This window comes from Sipha flava, unplaced genomic scaffold (assembly GCF_003268045.1).
Source record: "Sipha flava isolate LNK unplaced genomic scaffold, YSA_version1 67_pilon_pilon, whole genome shotgun sequence".
NCBI classification, from domain to species: domain Eukaryota; kingdom Metazoa; phylum Arthropoda; class Insecta; order Hemiptera; family Aphididae; genus Sipha; species Sipha flava.
Window position 1 is genome coordinate 706,297 of NW_020273607.1, and position 20,470 is coordinate 726,766.

A 20,470-nucleotide genomic window follows, 5' to 3' on the forward strand; every position below is an offset into this window, starting at 1 on the left:
ACTCCGCTCGAAGACTCGTCTTATTCCGCTCGAAGACCGGGCAACTCCGCTCGAAGACTCGTCTTATTCCGCTCGAAGACCGGGCAACTCCGCTCGAAGACTCGTCCTATTCCGCTCGAAGACCGGGCAACTCCGCGTTCGACGGTACCGTTTCACGGTCGAGCCGAGATTTAAACGATACGACAATCCGTTCGAATCGCACACGGCCGGTGCCGCGACTACATCGACTTTGAATCGTATGTAAACGAAACGAATGACCACCTCCGACCCGCGTCCGGACTCTGTAGCGAAACCGTACCTTTGATCGGTCGCGGCCGATGTATTTTTTTAATTTCGATAATGCAAAAAAAAAAAAAAAAACGTTGATTTACGACAAAATAAAATCAATCAATTATCGTCCGACCTCCATCAATAACTGTTAATACAAAACGATTTTTGTTTTCATGCTTTCGACATATTTGGCGAATATCATAATCGGGCCCTATTACAGGCCGGGGCCGTACCCGGTTATTGCGGCACCGCGCACGACCGTACAGTTTCGATAGTCCGTTCGAGGTTCCGAAAAAGTTTTGCGATTCCATCCCGTTGTCGTTTCTGGAGCACGACCGCGGCGAAATATTTTTCCACTGCCGCCGAGACCCCCGTTAATATCGCGTCATCGATATATTTTTCATTTTTACTCCGGCGAAACGTCGGCTCGCGCGACACGATCGATAACGATGATTTCGATACGAGTTTTTGCACGGGAAACGCAATAAGATAATTACGCTCCAGATAAGGGCTGCGCAGTAAATGCGAAATTCTTACAGTTGTTCTTAATTCGTATACCCACGTATCATGTATACCGCATTGGATATATTTATGCAAATTAAGGGAAACGCTCGGATCGCTCGAGCTTCGCACAAGAACCGTAATCGTTTGATCTTTTCAAAGAGCGCACCGCGCGCCCGTCTGAAACGCCGGAAATCAACTTTGTGTACCACGAAGTCTGGAAAACCTATAAAATAGAAAATTCGCTAATATTCTATCCTCGCAGCAGCCGTTTATCGATCAAAAGCTAAGTATTAAAAAAAATAAATAAATAAAATAAAAAAAAAAAAATAATTTTCCAACTGTATAATGCAGTACGGATAACACACGTTACTACCACACAATAATTATCGATCCTTGGTATCCAGACAAGTTCCTTTGACGTTACCGACGCACTGGTACGTTTACGTTACATTTTTTCTATAAGCTCATCGCGAAATAACGCGTTTGATATACAGTACCAGCTGCACGATGTAATATTATCGTTGCAAGTATTCGACCGGAGTTCCACGCGTCGCAGCTAAATTATATATTTCCCTTTGTAAAAAATCGGTTTTTACAGGACCACATAATAATATGCAGATACCATCGAGTTTTATTTATAACTGTATTTTTACTGTACATTAATAACTTATGTTAGTCGTTTAAGCGTGTCATAATAAATTCCCCATTAGATAATTCCTAATCGACCGTCGAACAGATCCAAAGGAGTGCAAATTACCGTTTCATATTGTTTCAAAAATAGCGATTGAAAACAATTTTGAAATAAGTATTACACAGTGCGTAAAACTTTTACTATATAAACATTTCATCGAATACATTGAGTTTTGAATATTTATTGATTGTTTTTACAAACTTAACATACGAATACGAATGCTTGCGAATTTACCTACAGCAATTATGATAATATATTGACTAACCGGATAATGTACGCATGTTTTACAATTGTTTTCGTATAAATATGATCAAACGTGCGATTGGTTTACACAAATGTGTAGTTGATTAATTTCATGTTTAGTTAAATTATCTGTACGACCCTCGCGCCTCATCAGAGTACAATATTTTGCTATCCAAATTAAGTAATCGACCCCGAAAAATCTATAACTGTTCGACGATGATGGCAACTTTTCAGTTATGGGGATCGTGGGAGAAAAGCGACGCCAGCAAAATTTAAAGTTTGACACGGGCTATTATTATTGTTGCGTATGTTATGGATTCATAACGCTGGTCAGACGAAGAATAAATGTGTTGTGGCGTGATGAGGAGACAATAATCTTGCAGTGTTTCGCCAGAAGAATAAAACAATGAAAACCGCCGTCAACGTATTACGTAAGGACTTGTTGAACGGGAGCGGTGTCGTATAAGTGGGCTAGGCGAATTATTGCCCGCGCGCATAAACGCAACGTGAACTTCTATTTTTTTCGTAAACTACTAAGGGCGTCGCTTAGTTATTCCATATTTGGATTTCAGTGTGTATACGAGAAATGGACTAAAGCAAATATTTGCACACGTTTTAAAACATTGTCCGAACGAGATGGATAAATTCCGAAAATATTTTACGGCAGCTCAAGACATAAATCGTATGGACTACCGGGGAGGGGGGGATAAATAAATAAACACAACATTAAACCCGCACTGTGGACTGTGGCGTTTCGTGGGGTATTTTTGTCGGAGGCCTTCACGTGAAGCTTCACTTAAGCCTTTTCATCCACACTGGGGACGCAGTTACGCGCTATGTAAATTTTACCACCGGGCAAAAGTTTCGAAGTCACGCCGCGTAATCGGAGGGAATCAAACCCTCCAAACAAACTCCTCTTTAAACACACCATTGAATCATAGTTAGGATTTATATCAGCGATGCACGGGTAGGGTTGTCAGTGTACATAGGTACGAGCGCAACTGGAGTAAAATTAATGGCGGGACTAGAATCCCATATATTAAAGTGAGTTATAGAGGTTTTTTCTATCCCTCTTGCATGCCAAATCAGTATGCAATAAATAATATCTAACCAACATGAAATTAAATGAAAAATATTACATTAGGTAATTCGATAACAATATGTGACCAATATTTAAATGTTATATATAAAACAACATATCGTTATCGTTTTCATTGTGTTCTTAATATTTTAAAATATTATATTTTTACAAAGTTAGAAGACGTACATTTCACCGTTAAAGTTTACTCAAATAGTAATTATCACGTTGGCGCGATCGATAAAGCACCAAATTCAACCGACTATAATGATATTTTATTCCCCTCAACATCACTTTCGACTACAGATCATTCTATATATGCATACATATCCAATTCTCATTATTTCACGATCTATACCTCTACCATTCTCGTATCATACTCACAGAATCATTTCAATCATCCCTCCATTTGTTTCACTAATACTCAATCATTTTATTATTATTATTCAATTTTTTTTTTTTTTTTTTTGTTATCAGTTTGTTTAAAATAAACTGTCTAAGTTTTTTCCACTTCGAATTTTAGCTACGGACCTAATGATTACAATAATCCTGGCCACAAACAGCAATACAATATCAAGGTGAAATAATATTATTATTTTATCTACACTTCAACTACGGTCACGAATAATTGATAAACATTGTCGGAGTGAATTCATTACTAGTTTAATTGGAAGATTTACGCATAATCGATTTAATTAAGTTGCCGTCCAAGAAAAATATCTTAATTCTGGTTGATTCTTGACCCTGTAGTGCCAAAGTTCAAGAGAGGTACTCTTGAACAACCCATACTATAACATTGGGAATTAGTTGTACAACGATGACGAAAACAATATAATATTCCAATCCCAAGTACATAATACGAGTATATATATATATATATGTATTCAAAAAGTAATAACGAGCGAAACACGCTTCTTCACGACTAATCCCGAAATCCTTGAGGTCACGATTCTTTTCGTATTAAACATCGCCCGTAACTGTCGCAACGTATGATTGGTAGTGGACGGACCGGAATGAACTTGGTAAAGACTATTATTCTACTCGTCGCTGTAAATGTTTGAGTGTATTATTTATCTTCCAAAAACTATCCTAAAACAATCCGAAGGCGAATGGAAATAAACTCGCTACACGATTGTTCGAAAACGTCAAGTCGACGTGGAATCATTAAAGGGAGAGAGAGAGAGAGAGGGAGAAAATGCTCTCCTCGGGCTAACGGACCGACGTGAACAATAAAAAGCATGAAAAAAAAATTGCGAATAAATTATACGGTCCCCGTTTTCGTCGCGCGTTACGGCAAATACGAAATAAATGGTTTATAAACTGCACTCGTGAAATTGAACGAACCATGTATACACATCGTACGTACGTAGAATAATATACATGTACACGAGGTTTTGTCGAGATGAAAGTAGAGCTTATGTGCGCGCACGATGACGGTTATTGTCCCGAGCGCGTTGTTCCGCTCCGTCGGATTTCGGCGGAAATAAAAAAAAAAAATGAAAAAATTTTTCGGTTTTCAACAGTGAGTTTGTTCCGTGAAGGCGTTAATCCGAAAACCACTGCACTTAAATAGTGACACGTCAGTCGAAACACGTGTACAGCTACTAGTGCCCGAAACAGCGTCGGTTAGGTTACCGCTGAAGAATGACATCAATACACTTTCATACTTTATAGCCGTACGAGCATTCATGCGTAATTGAAAAACAGAAAAGCCATCGTATTTTAATAAAACTACACCCGTGCAAAACGTACTGGACGATTCGCGAGTAAAGGCACTGCAGTGGTGTACGTACAGGATGATTTTTCAAACCTACTCGTACTCATCCCCCAATTCTGTGCTTGAACTATGCAATATTTCAAATGTCGATGTACGGAAAATGTACGCGTTCGGTAAGACTATATGTTTTCCAAAACACAGACTTTCTATACCTCGTCCAGTGGTAGGCAGTACGTACTTTTGTTTACAAACGGACGGAAACAGTTTTTTCAATTCTTTTTTCGCGGATTACTATCCAGTTAATTTCTCTGGAACTGTTGGTGCAACGATGTCAAAATATTTGGACTCGTACATACACTGGGAATCGTTCAAATTTAAAACTGCACACTGTTTACTATTCATCGCGGTGTATTGCGTTACGTTTCATATCATTGCGACGTGTTAAAACGTCCAAATATACGAGATCAGGTCGCGGTGTAGCAGCACCGGTGAACAATTATGATTACACTATCGACCCTCAACCCTGTCCCTCCTATCAACACTGCCCTTACCGTTGAACATTTGTTTCCACATCTCGTTTCTTATTAGCTGCGCGTTGTCTGCGACCAAATTTTATTTCATCGTTTAATCACACCATAAAAACGAAAGCACGCGACCTTTCGGGAAAATGAAATATGCAAGACTTTCATGAACAAGCACGCGCGCGCGCGTGCATTTAAATTTATTTATGCATATAAACAAACGGAGAGATAGTATTAACTAGTAGGTACTCGTCATATTTTAGATTTTCTCCTCGAGATAACGTCAGCGGGGAACAGAAAAATGTATTCATGTTACGGATCGTATCACGTATTATTGCGTTATTCTTTCGGCCGTTTTTTCAACATTCCCTGTAGTTAATTTGCGCTAATGGTGTTTTCAAATATATCCATACTATAATATTGTAAAGAAGTAATGTTTGGAAATTTGTGAGTTTATTCGTAGGTAGTAATCTCTGGAACTATTGAACCTATTTCGAAAATTATTTCACCAGTAGAAGGCTACACTGTTACTGAGTGACATAGGCTATATCTCTGATTGTGATTAATATCATAATATTTTTTAATGTGAAATAACAGTATTTGTCAATCGACTCCGATAAAAAACGAACTGATGCATTAATTTATCAGCATATGCTCACTAGAATATTTGAAAATATTTTTCTTGGCGGTTCTATACAAAATTCCGCGGAACTACGTATCTTCTAAAAATAAAAAAATAAAACCTCTATTGTGTATTAAATATAAAAGATTGATGGCGCAGCATTTGCGTGTGGTGATATTTTATATTGGGTAAGCACGTGTGATATAATAAAAGCTTATTGTATGGAAATAATCCGAAGCGCTGAAATTTAACTTGACTATAGATTGGGCTACATAGCCCAAACAATGGCATATCCAGATGGGTGGTTACAGGAATAAAAATATATCTGCAACATAATATATATATATATATATATATATATATGTGTGTGTGTGTGTGTGTGTATATATTAAAATTTATTTTGTAAGATTTAAATTTATACATTTACTTTTAGTTTTTTTAACATAGGTAAAAGGTAAAAAAAAAGAATCAATTTTTCCCGATGGTTTTTTATCACTTTCTGAATAAGCCTAAAACTATTTAATTATAAAACACAAATCATATTTTATAATATCTACTAGTTATAATATAATAAACTATACCGTATATATAATACAATATTCTAAAAAAATTATTTAGTACTATAAAATTAATTAATTTTGTTAACAGACACCATTTTAATTCTGTGGAACGTAAGCCTATAAATGTAAAGACGTCAACTTGTTCATACAACTTCTCGGATAAGAAAGAAAGAAATAACTATAATATTTCCAAGATTCAAATAATAATACTTATTGATTGTAATTATTGTTTTGTGAAAAATACCTAAAATACCTAATTATAAAACTAATATACGCTCTTCTAATCAATAATATACAATGACAATATTTATGATCACCCGTATTATAGAGTTATCTGTATATAATATTACATTTTCATATTTGGATACTTAGTTAATTGGTTAATATTAAATACAACTGATCTATTGATATTGACCGTAACAAAACGCAAGAAATTATTAAGAATAACATTGAAAAAAAAAGCCGAAAGGAGTGATTTGAACCCCCAAAACCACCCCCGTGGATACGCCACTGACCCCGTAGATTAGAACATCTATAAGATGTAAAATATCCCGGTCTTAAAAATGAATTGGAAAAAAATGATCACTGGATTTGTTCGATGGCAATAGTGTCACCCAGAAACGATGCGGTGAATGAATTAAAGAAACTGATTTTACAAGGAATTCCCGGTAAAGTCAAACTGTATAAGTCACGATGTATAATATCGAGGATACAGTGCGCTATCTTCAATAATTTCTAAATTCTTTGTACCACTCTAGCCGATCCCCTCACAAACTTAAGTTTTATGTCGGCATTCCAATCATGATGAAACTTGAGCGCTCTCTACATGCGTAATGGCATAAAACTAGCGATAAAAGAGTTACTTGACAGTATAATCACGGTGACCATCATTACGGGGCCAGCAGTAGAACAACTTGCTTATGTTCCGCGCGTACCAGTGAGTCCGATGGTTTTGCGAATAACTTCCAGAAGGTTACCATTTCCTGTCAAAGTTTCATTTTCCCTCACCATAAATAAGTCCCGGGGTCAAACATAGATGTTCAGTACCAGTGGCGGCTCTCGGGGTTCATTGAATCTAGGGCACAACGATTTTCCTCCTTTTTAAGTATCTCAACTTTGAATTTACCAACAATTCTTCTAGATTTTTTAAATATAATAAAATTGTTTGTGTATAAAAAACCTTTTAATATACGCTTATGATATATGTTGTACAAGAAATAATAAAAAATCAAAAAATAAGAAAACTATGGTTTAAAAATAAATAATAAATATAATTATACAGTTGATCAGTAATATTTTTGAATTCCGAATCGATTTGTCTGTCTTTTTTTTTTTCATGAATACTTCGATGAATTTATTAAATTAAATTAAAAAATATTGAATAAATTAGGTATTGTAAATTTGTAACGTATAAAGAAGAGCACCGTCAATTTCCTAATCAAAAATCTAACCGTTAACAGAACTGTACAAATTTTATACAGTTAAATACATTTATTTTAAGTAAAAAGGCAGTCAAATAATACAATAAAATTATAATTTATTTTGAAATATAAATTTATTAGTGTTTTTAAATGAATATATGAATTGAATATCAAAATTTTAATTTCCGTTCTACCACCATGTAGTCTTTCGCGTATCTCTAATAATACACGTACCACAGTTTTAGAACCGCTGGTCTACAGCATATAATCAGTGTCGGCGCTATGATTTGCGAGGCCCTGTGTGAATTATAAACGTGAGGCCCTGTGCGATTGCACTTTCCGCATACCCTTCGCGCCATCACTGCGTACAATAGTACATATCATGATTTAGTACGTATATTATATGATGTTACTAACGAAGTACTATTTATGTGTGTTTGTGAGAAGAACGTCTATAACATATTTAATATGTTACTGTTTTTTTAGACCTTTTGGATTTCGCTGACGGAGAAAAAAAATAATTAAAAAAATACGCTAAATAAATTTTATTGCTGGAAATTTATTTTATTTTATTTATTATTTTATTGTCAACGCGGTAAGGAAATATGTCTCTGCGGTACACGTCATTGTCATACTCGTGTAGTGTATGTTCAACGAATCCTTTTAGGCCCACGATTGTTCTACGTAGGACTTGATCTCCTACCACGGATGCACCATTGTTGCCTCTGGAAACCACTTCAACCCATTCAGTGTGCGTACTGAACTCGATACGCTCGCCCTTCCGTACCGAAACTTTTGGGGCATGAAACCCCTAATCATAATTATCGCGGTACGATATTCGAAGGGTTTTTAATTACATTTTCGATGTACGATTACTTTCGTTTTTTTTCAAATAATCCAATACTTTCACGACGTCAATTACTATTGTTAGGATTATTATTTCTTTGTTTTTTTTTCATTATTTATATCAACAGAATGTCTTCGGAATTTCGACTTCTCGTTACATGTTTCTATGCTATTTAGATTTTATGTAAACAATACCTTAAAGTTGGTTTGTAGAACTTCCTCGACGTACGCAAGCAGAAATGATATTGCAACTTTTATTCCTTTTTTATTTATTTTATGATTTTTAATGGCTCGTCCTTGAAAAAGGTGTACACGCAAAAGTTCCGATTCATAAATATATATTTATATATTTCAACACATACTCGCCTACACCAAGAATTTGTGGCAATTTGAAAACAACATTATTATAATAATCACGTTTTTTGTTAAATAATTTATAAATTTAACCACAAACAAATATTCGTTCCGCTTTTTAATCGGTTTTATATACGACTGAGTAACTGCTACAACGGGTGACGATAAAATAATACGCTAGTTACATTTTGAAAAACTAAAATAAAATGTACGGTTAATAAAAGATGGAGAAAGGAAATAAAAGGTTTTCGTTTCAAATATTTCACATGCGTCACATTTGAATGAAATTAGGTATACTACTGTTGACAGCTCTCAGTGGACGCGGAAATAGTAATATATTTCTTTTATCGTTATGCCGTTATCGCCGTCGTCAGTTCGGGTTTTTTTTTTTTTTTATAATTATTCACACCCAATAAAACCAAGTTATTTATACGCCTCAAATACATACGTGTAATCATCAAAGTCTAAAGCGCACAAAATGTATGCACGTATTTAGTTATAAAATTTATTAAATATTAAGGTTATAGTAAATATAATTGAATTTAGTAAACGATAAACAGTATAATATTGAAGTATCTATGGAATTTTTTAAACAAATCTGGCCTAGTTCGTAAAGTTTATTAAAATTATCATTATACGGATGTGTAAGTTAAACTTTAAAACAACCTACATTTTAAGTCGACCTGAATTAATAGTACAATAACATCATTTTATTTAACGGCTTTTCGTTATTATTGATATATCACTTGAAATGTGAACTACATCAATTTAAAAAAAAAAAAAGAAAAATTAGAGGCGAAAAAAATGCAAATTGAAATTCATTCTAATATATTATTCCGTATTATTTGATATAAACAAAAAATGAAAAAATCTATTCAAATAAAAGTACTCGTTAATTTATAACGAAATGAAATAACATTGGCAAGTCTCGAAGATAATAAAAAGAATATACCGTTTTCTAACTTGATTGGAATTAGCTAAACTTTCACTTAATAATATCCATCGAAGCGATAAGCTTGAATTTTAAAGTAATATAGAATACAGACTACGCGGAAGGCTTGGAGATGACTTTTGTAAGAAACGATTAAAAAACATCAAACAATAGTATCAGAATATAAAATCTATACGATATATACAATTATAATCGATAAAGATAAAGTTAATGATAAAATATAATATCGATATAGTTAACCGGTTGCAAAAAAGTTGTTGTTATTTATTTTTATTGGATTTTGTTTTGGTTAGAACTTTTAAAACAAAAAAACTAAAAAACTAATATAACGATTATTATTTTATTTTATAATTTATAAATTTAATATTATTGCTATGGTTTTCGTTTCCATTTAACATACGCGAACTCCACATGGCAAAACCGTTGCACGATTTCTGAACATTTTTTCACCTGATTATTCATATTAAAATAAACAATACGAATTATACAACTTACTACGGAAGTAGAAATGTAATACCTTAAGTTTTTTTTTTTTTTTTTTTTTTTATTATTATTATTATTATTCAAAGTAAATGTTGGCCTATCTTCGAACCACCGGGAGATAGTAAAAGAGTAAAACATAATAACAATGAACTCGAGTTGTACTCATAGTTGAACTATTGAAATGTATACGTTCAATCGACCAGGACCAATTCATATGTGTTTGAACTTTGCGAATTCGTTTCGCATAAATTTCTACGCGTATTGCGGAGATGTTTGCGTGTAATAATTTATGCATTGAATAAATAAGTAATGAAAAAAAAAATCGATAGTAGTAATAATATAAGTTGGCGCAGTAGCAATGCAGTTATCGATTAGTGCTGCGGTGAAACACCACACGGCATTGCTAGTTTTTCGGATGGATGACTGCCCAATGTGTTAAAAAAAAATCACAAACGATCGAAACCATCTGATTTCAATAAACTTCTATTCTTAACAACTTCTCACCGATGACTTCTCGACAAATCAAATTTCATACGCGAAGGCATCCGAATTACTAACGCGAATGAATTTCCTACGAATAATAATAAAAACCAACTTTTTAAGCACCTTTCAAACTTATCGCAAACACTTTTGATCACTCCTCAATAACCTGACCTTTAAACACCAATAAACACTAAAAATGTCAACTGATAACACAACCGTAATAAAGATACCGTTCACGTTGACCTTTCGCTTCCAAATTTTCAGATCGCAGAAGAAACTTTCCATTCTAGTAACTCCGTAGCATTATCGCAATCCAAATCCTTAGAGTCATTCGACCGCACGTGACGAAGTTACACACCAACTGCGGCTGCGGCTCGTTCGCCAAGACCTCGAATAAAATATATTAAAATCGTTCTGTTACCGTTGCGCACGCAAACAATTCGTATTCGCGGACCAAGCACAAAAAAAAAATAAAAATAATAATTATAGGCACCACAAATACGCTTAAAAAAATAACAGTTTTCAAAATAATAATCGTACCGTTATGATGGCCCACAGGTACCGGAACGCATCAAGGCGATGAACTCGAGCGTGAAACTACTGCTGATCCTGCGGGAGCCGGTGATCAGGGCCATATCGGACTACACGCAGCTGCACAGCAACCCGATGGCCAACCGGAGCAGCCGGTCGTTCGAGCAGCTGGTGATCCGGCCGGACGGCACGGTCAACACCAATTACCGACCGATCGCCGTGTCCACGTACCACAACCACGTTTACCGGTGGCTGGACGTGTTCCCGCGGGACCAGCTGTTCGTGGTCAACGGCGACCGGCTCATCACCAATCCGGTGTCCGAGCTGAAGCGCATCGAGACGTTCCTGGGGCTGGAGCACCGGATCGGCGCGGACAACTTCTACTTCAACCGGACGAAAGGGTTCTACTGCCTGCGTTACGATTCGGTGGACAAGTGCCTGAAGGAGACCAAGGGACGCAAGCATCCGGACGTCCGTCCATCCGTGGTGTCCAAGCTCCGCGAGCACTTCGGTCACCACAACCAGAAGCTGTACGAAGTGCTGGGCCAGGACTTCGGGTGGCCGGAGAAGTGATTGTCACGTCAGCGATCAGGGGAGAAGGGGATCGATGGTGATAATTCGACGGTGTTTCCGTTTCATCGTTTTATTTGTACTTTTAACGTTTTACGATTTTTTTTTACAATTTTTAATTTTTTTTTTTTTTTTTTTTATATACTACAGGGAATAAATATATAATATAATAATACCGCGATGTCACAAAGGACATAGTCGCGATAAACCGTAACGCGCACTCGTTTGTACGCGCAATATTTTTCATTTTTTTTTTTCTTCCTTTTCTTCTTCTTCTTTCACCACGAAATACGTCGCGTAACGCGTCGCACTCGGGGCCCGTTCGTAAATAAATATATATGTGTATGTGTGTAACGAGAAGGGTTTTTAGGTTGGTTCCGGACGTTTCAATGGCACACGTTTATCAGGACAGCGCCACCGGTTTTCTCCCGCGTTTCAACGCGCAACCGATCGGATATTTGAACTCCTCGATCCGCGAACACCGATACAAAACAATCGACACCGGTCGTGAGAAAAAAAATAAAAAACAAATAAACGTATGAATCTTCGAGTGACACAAACCGATATATATGTATGGAAAAATCTTACACGCGACAATAACGATAAAACCAACACGTAAAAACCTGTAGAAAAGCCAACGTTTCGATATACCGGTGAGGTCATCGTGTGTTTTGTTCCGGCAGTTTTTCAAACCGAGTGTTTCGTTAGTTCGCGTCAGTTTCAGCCCGGATCGGATTCGTACGTCTCACGGACCGGGTCCCGGACCCGCGATCCCTTTCGTCCGACAAACCCCGGTGCTCTTTTGCGCCTAACCGCCCCGCCACGTTTCCCGTGAAAACATGTCGTCACGCGACCCGAAAACGGTGCGATATCCGATCTCGGTCGGCCGAGAAATAAAAACACCGCCGAACAACCATTGTCGCCATATCGAATACCGGAAATAACTCTTTACAACCCGACAGATCTGTACGCACCTCGACGCGTTCATAGCATAGTACAAATGCGTAAACGGTAAGACACATCCTCTAACCGTTTACCAAAATAACCTCGGTCAAGGAGATATCATCGGCGCTAGCGGTCGAATGTAGCCGATTACCGTCACATTATTGTTAACAAATGCCGATCAGCAATAATCCGTAACATTAAATTCTCGTCGTTTCCGACGATATGCGCTCGATTCGAATTTTACACGCACACACACACACATATATATATATATATACACACGTTTATACATATTTGTTATGTACAATGTCGCGTTGAACGCGCGTTTCGTTCGTTTGTTCGCTATTATATTATATAATGTATTTACCTACTGTTTTTTGATTTCGTTTTTAACGTTACGAAACCGATCATATCAACTGAATAGACTTTTTTTCGAGTAATTATTAAGCATATACATTTATATACATATATATATATTATTATTATTATTATTATCATTACTGTTGTACTGTAATGTTGTATTTTAAGGTAACCATAAACATATCACAACGTGTTTCCATCGTAGCGTATTCATAATTCGTGTACTATTGTCGTGTTACGATTGCGTTCGCGTTTAAAACTATCGTGAAACCTGTCTGCACCACGTGCGTTATGAATAATGTCCGCGGTACGGGCAGAAGTCGTACAGGATATCAGCCGCGCAGGATTCCGTTCCTCGACCTCGGGGTTTTGCACGAACATTACTGAAAACGTAACCAAATCCGCGTGACCATTAGCGGTTGGAATGCGCAGTGTTCGGACGACGGTTTTTTTTTTTTTTTTTCATTTTTTTTCTTCCCGTCAAACGATCTACGCACTCCGCCGCGGCCTCGAGCGCCGGAATCCTCGCGGCCCCGTTTTGTACTCCGTAATTTATACATATCATCGTCGTATTGTTATCAATTATTATCGTATGCATATCAAATATCGTGATAACGATTTGGCCCAAATGTAAACAATGTCTACCGAACGAAAACATATCATATTTTGTCGAACGTTATAACATTGTGTATTATTATTATCATTATTATTACCTCTATTATTAATATTATTAATTTTACTATTGAATTTTATGTATTTTGTTTTCGTTTTTGTACCGTTATTGTAAACTACATGTATTGTGTAATAGTCGAATTAGATAAAATTAATAAATTTGCTTACACGTACGTATGTATTAAGGATATATGTATTATGTATCAAGGATTATGGTGGTTGATGAGGGAAAACCTATTCGCGGTACAACACACACACATACACAGTTATATTAATTTATCAAAATATTATGAGACTACCACGGCCATGATTGTATGCGTTAAACGAACGGTTTTCTTTTTCATTTCCAAACGTTCTTTTTTATTGTTACAATAAACACCACAACCATCGCAAATCTTTCACATAACTGACGAATTTTTCTTTCACGCAAGTTTTCGTTACGGACCGGTTAAGCATAGCGCTTTAAGGAAACGCATGTTGTTACAAAAACTTATGGACTTATTCCACTATTATTTAATAAAAATTCAGTATCTTTTATCGATGGTTCAATCGCATTTAAAATTATATAAATTGATAACTTCTAGCTCGAGTCAGATACAGAAATGGATGAAAAATGTATTACTTCTTTAATCTTAGAAACAATGTAACATTCTTCTCAAAAATACGATTCTGAGTGAAAGAGGTCAGTTGGATCGGTTTATATTTCTAAAGATGGTCGATCATATAAAAGGACCAAATGTTCTTTACGGGGAAGGTAGAACTTTAAATGATGTTCCAGCATTTGCAAAAATAAAAAGTACATCTAAAACTTATGAAAATTAAAAAGCATAAAAATTTAAAATTCTATAAAGTTATGACTACAAAATGTAGATTTTTTTGGCTTTCTATCGTTTTATTCTAATTCAATATTCAAACTATACTTATTTTTATTCTTTTAATATATTAATGGTTTTCATTTATCAGTAATAGATGCGTACGAGAAACTTTTTATAGTATGTTTAAAATTTTCGAGAAAAAACATACAATTTCAACTTTTTATAATAGTTAAAAAAAAATTTTTGTAAATTATATTATCTATAAAAAAACTGTTATATAAACAACAAGTAAAATTTCTAATCTGTAAGCATATTATAATTTGAATAATGATGAAAACTAAAATTTAATTTTTTCCTCACCCGATGTAATGCAAATGTTGTTGTGTTTTTTTTTGACTTTTTGTTAGGTTTTTACAAAAAATTAAGAAAACTGTTGAGAAATTCGTAAAATGATCCCTTTCGAAGTAACAACTAGACAACATATCGTATTAGATATATTTTGTGAATATGATGTTGGAGTAATCCTTGTGCTCGAAGTCTTGTACACAGAGCCAAAAATAAAAAGTACTTGAAAACATAAAGGCGATTTTATTAGTGAATAATTGAAATCGTTAGAATTTAAGATATTTCCAATTTTTCATCAGTTTTTCTTTTTTCAATTATTTGGAAAACTATTAAGAAATAAAAAAAATCACTCATACACCGGTGTATGACCATTGTATAAATAATACATTTTTCATTTCATTCAGAATCTAAAAAAGAAAAAAGAGAAACAGAACAAGAAATATCAGATAAAATATTTTTTGCTTCACTACTGCAATAGCTGATTTCCACCGACTTAAGTTTATGTTCTCAAAGTCCAATTATAAAAGTTCTCTTTACCCTACATGACATGCAATGTTCCGTAGAAACAACTAATTGGAAAAAAACCGTATTTCAACTGTAGTTTGAATGGCTGTAGCCTATTTGTGCCCCAGAGTCGTACATTTTCGCCCCCAGGGATGTAGACAGATGCGCTCGAAAGATAAGGTACTACCTACCAATTTATAGCCCATACGCGCCCTTTCGCATACAACCTTGCCATTATGATTTAAAATATAGATTATTTTTTTCATGATAAATACTTAAATTAAGTAGATTAGTATAATATAATATTATAGTACTTAAATAATAATTGTCTAAATAATATAGTTTAAATTTTATAATTTTTTCAACATTTTGGGTTTAAAAAAATTAGTCAATATGACAATAACAAGTAACTCGATTATTTTCACTCGATTACGCTCATCACTATGTAAATAGTTTTAACTTTAAAAGAGAAACAAATAGTATGGCTTGTATTCCAGAATACAATTTGGCAATGTTGCACGGGTTTACACATTTTTATTAAAAATATTTTGGACGCAAATGGGTTTTAAAAAAGATGTGATGGGTGCAAATTGTTTTTACCGTTTTGAGTCGAGCCATTCACTATGGCCTCCAACACGCGGAACAGTCTAAAAAACCGATATACAACAGCTATAACCTATACTACTATACTATACATAAAATTTTTGGGATAAACAGTTTAATTTTAGTTTGCATAGGAATAAAAATAAAAATAATTCTTATTATTAAAATAGTTTTTTCAAAAAAATATTTCCACCTTAAAGAGCTATAATTATTTTACATCGGATGAAGGGTATGTCAATTAGAAATAGTTTGAAAAGCAATATAGTAGGTACGTGCAGGGGCGCAATTTTCAATGAAAAAACTGGGGGTGCCACTATCTTTTTCATGTTCCTTAATGGTTGTAAACCGTACAATTCAACAGTTACTAAAATATTTGGTAAATAAATGAATACTTCTCAATTTAAATTGTTCACTTTGATTTTATATTTTTATTGTGCGTATAACGAATTACCTGTCTGTAAACACAAATGTCTTATCACATGATCACTTTTAGATTCTGACTGAAGCGAAGGATATTATGGTTTTATAATAATGTTTGTATATTATTTGTTAAGCACTTTTTCGGATAGAAATACTGGTCCAAAATTTTTTTTAGGACCTTTTTTAGATTTTAAATTGGCATGCAGTGGTACTTTAGATTGATCATTTTTTTTTAAATCTTAATATTTTTTTTAGATGTGAGGAAAAAACTTTCTTAAAATGGTAAAAATTCGCACTGCGAAATATTTTCGTATTGTATAAAAATTTATTTATTTATACAAAGAAACTTACAAACTTTTATGTTTTTCTATACATAATGAGTAATGAGTATTTAAATGTAAATTAATGTAAACACATTTAGAGGTGATAATTTCGAAAATGGAGGTGCTAAGCACACTCAAGCCTCCCCCCCAAATTACACCTATTGGTACGTGTTCAAAAATGCGATGTGATATTTTTCCATTCAATCACTAACCGACTTATAAAGAAAAAAAATGCTATAATTTTTCCAGTTTTAAAGTAGTTGAACACAAAGATTTTTGTAGGAGACTCAGTAAATCCGGAAAATAAAAAAAAAAAAAACACATTTTATCTTTGCAGTAAAATCCATTTTCTATAGTTTTGATCAAAATGAATACTAATGATTTCGTTTCCAAGTACATCCTGCAAAACCTCGGATTATGTGAAATAAAATGTCATAGAACTGCTTTTACGAAACGAACGCGTATAACTAGGCCTCTAGTATATTTTGTTCAAAACGATAAACCAAGACAAAATCCTAATGATGTTATTATATCATACTGTGATCGTGTGCGTCCGATTATGCATAGGGTGTGTACTACTCAAACGAAGAAATTATTACTATTTTTCCGACAGACACCCGACTCGTTAAATGCTCTATATATTTACATAACACACATATTATATTCCAATTAATAACGTTTTGTACCGAATACTTATGGTTCAATTCACTATTGGATGCGAGTTTTTTTTTTTTTACTCTTTTCTCACTTTCTACATTTGTCTCCTTTTCTCTCTCTCCGACATACACACACACACACACACACACACACACACACACACACACACACACATACACACAACCATACACACAACCATAAAATAGTATAAAATCGTGTCAATTGTTTCGGAAACTAAATAAAAAAATAAAGGATAATAGAACCCTTCTCATACCAATAATAGACACAAGAGCACAACACTAGGACACGAATAATATTAGCCAAAATACTTAGTAATACAACCAGTGGAATTGGAACTTTGAAAAAATTTTCAAAAGGATAGCCAAAATTATTGAACTCCGTAGAGTAGAGAACAAAACTATTATACTCAGAGCCCGAAACAGACGCATAAAGTGACACAAAATTGGAACTGTAAAACGAAGAAAGTGATAGGATCAATAAAAACACGTTTCATAAGGAAAATTCATAGAGTAGATACTTGTATTGTTAAATACATATGATTTCAGGAGACCCACTTATTAATTTAAGTGTTAATTTTGGGCTTCGACAGATTTCTATAGCAAAAAACACATGTGCGGGTTGTACCATTCAAAATTCCCCCTCTATTATATAACACTTACAAATCAATATTATTTATATGACACTGGTACTATAAATACCTAAAATAAATACAAGTAAAAGCTAAAAATATTTTACTACAGCAATATGAAACAACTTAAAATGAAAAACACTTATTGGATAGATCATTAGTTGATAGATTTAGTTGATCATTTTTAGATTCAGGAAAAACACCTGGATACCACTCTTGGTTGGTGGCTTTTTTCATGCACCTTACTATGTCGTTGTTTTTCTTTAAATCATAACAATACAGCTTCACAAAATTCCATTGGAACACGTGTTTTTCGGAACAATATGCAATATCCCACTAAAGTGCATGATATCAAACAAATTCTTAACATTCAATATTTGTATAAAATTCAAAAACTGATAATGATTTTGAAATAAATATTATAATAAAATTGTGTTAGAATTCCTAAATATTTGTTATTACTTATTTCTACGTTCAAAAATAAAAACACGTTATAAAATACTTGGGACACACATTTGTCGTTCAGGGAACACACTTTGATTTTCAGTGGACACAGTATTTTAGTCCCTGTTGTTTACAATGTATATTTGATCATGATTAATAATTAATGTTTTTGGTTTACAATAATCGCGATTAAAAAATATTGCTTAAATTGTGTTAACATTTTGATATATAACTTAAATTTTGATTGCGTCTGCTTGTACAAGACTATGTAGAGCATATGCACTTTTCATAGCTTTATCAATTATAGAAACTAACTACTAACGAAGCATTAGTAAACCGAAACCAATAAAAACTAGAATAAGATTTAATTTACCACGAGAAAATGTGGTGTACCTGTATTAATGACTGTAAAAAAAGATATGTTGAAAGAAATATGTGTGTTTGAAGTAGTAAAATATTTAAAAGAGTTGACCGCCGTAATGCAGCAAATGTTAAATTTAAAAATGAAAATTTACAAAATATATATTTGATGTATTTTAATTCATTCATCGGTGATTATTTGTCACTTTTTAAAAATTATTATCAGATAAAAAATACCTCATAAGGGACATTACAAAACCAGCAAAAAAAAAATAATCTTTCAACTGTTGCAGTAGAATACACATCTGTATTGTACTTTACAAATAAATTTGTGATTACAGATTATTTATTTAAAGAAACCAAAGGTATATTTTTATCATTTAAATATCGCAATAATTCTAAGTTAACTTTATTTTTTTAACTATCTGTTGATGGACCTTGTCTTGATCCTGAAGATGAGAATATAAAAAAGTTATGTTCTTCTGATACATCAGAAAAATGTAATTTGTCTGAACTTTCAAAATGTTCAAACATATTTATACATAGATTTTGAATACGTATTTTAATAGACTCGTCTAAATTACCAAGAATCCATTTTAATTTAAACATTGGATGAAAATATGTAACTAAAATAGCATAATTCATATTACATAAAAGATTGAAAAATCAATTTTTCTTAGAAAAATATCTGTTTTCTAATTTAGAAATCGTTGGCTCAATACAAATTGAAAGATAATGAAAATGATTTTCTTTCAATAATTCTAGTCGAAATTTGAATGAAAACAAGTTGGGCAAAAGTTAACCGTAACAGCAATTGTTTTTAAATTGTAAAAAATCCAATGAATTAGAAATAGGTTTCAATAAGTTTAAAGATCTTTCTAAGAATTGAAAATCGTAATCTTAAAATAATACAATACTTAAATTGAGTTTCTTTAGAACAAACATTCAATAATCGAATTAATTGTCTTTATAACTAACAATTAAAGTAACTTATATTTCTTTTAATTACAAGTTACTACCGAAAATATATCTAAATACAATGTACAAGTTACAAATGTAACTCGATTACGTAACTCAGATACACGTATTTCAGTTACTGTTCAACCCTGATCACAACAAAATCGATTTTGATATATAAAAAGAAAATACTATAAACGTAGGATCCTTTAGATATGAAGGTATCGTTTATTGGCCCTAATCGCCGAGCTTATCACTGATTCTACTGCGATGGGTGCACACCACAAGAGATATAGCTACATTGGTCGGGGCACAAGGGAAGGACGTCGAGTTACGCGGGAAACATCACAGGACACCGACGGTTTTGTTACTGCTCGCTCGGTTCTACTGCGTCCTTCGCAAGACTGAAATCCCGTTCACCGTGTTTCCCCCGACTGAGCCCTTTGAACGGTGTCGTACGGAACGCAGTTCCTTGGGGTCAGTGGTCGTGCCCTGTTACCGATCACGGTCAAACCCTGCAAGGGGTTTCAGGTGACGAATCAAACCACTTGCTCCGAGCACCAGCAAACT

The 20,470-nt window shown here is 34.0% G+C and overlaps 1 protein-coding gene across 1 annotated transcript in view; it reads left to right on the plus strand.

Moving 5' to 3' along the window:
* Nucleotides 1-14,358, plus strand: part of LOC112691881 (heparan sulfate glucosamine 3-O-sulfotransferase 5-like) — a 51,112-nt gene extending 36,754 nt beyond the window's left edge. Inside the window, exon 4 of the mRNA XM_025566315.1 lies at nt 11,304-14,358. Coding sequence (XP_025422100.1) covers nt 11,304-11,849 — 546 coding nt within the window. The 3' untranslated portion in view covers nt 11,850-14,358. The remainder of the gene's footprint in view (nt 1-11,303) is intronic.
* Nucleotides 14,359-20,470: the final 6,112 nt, after the last annotated feature.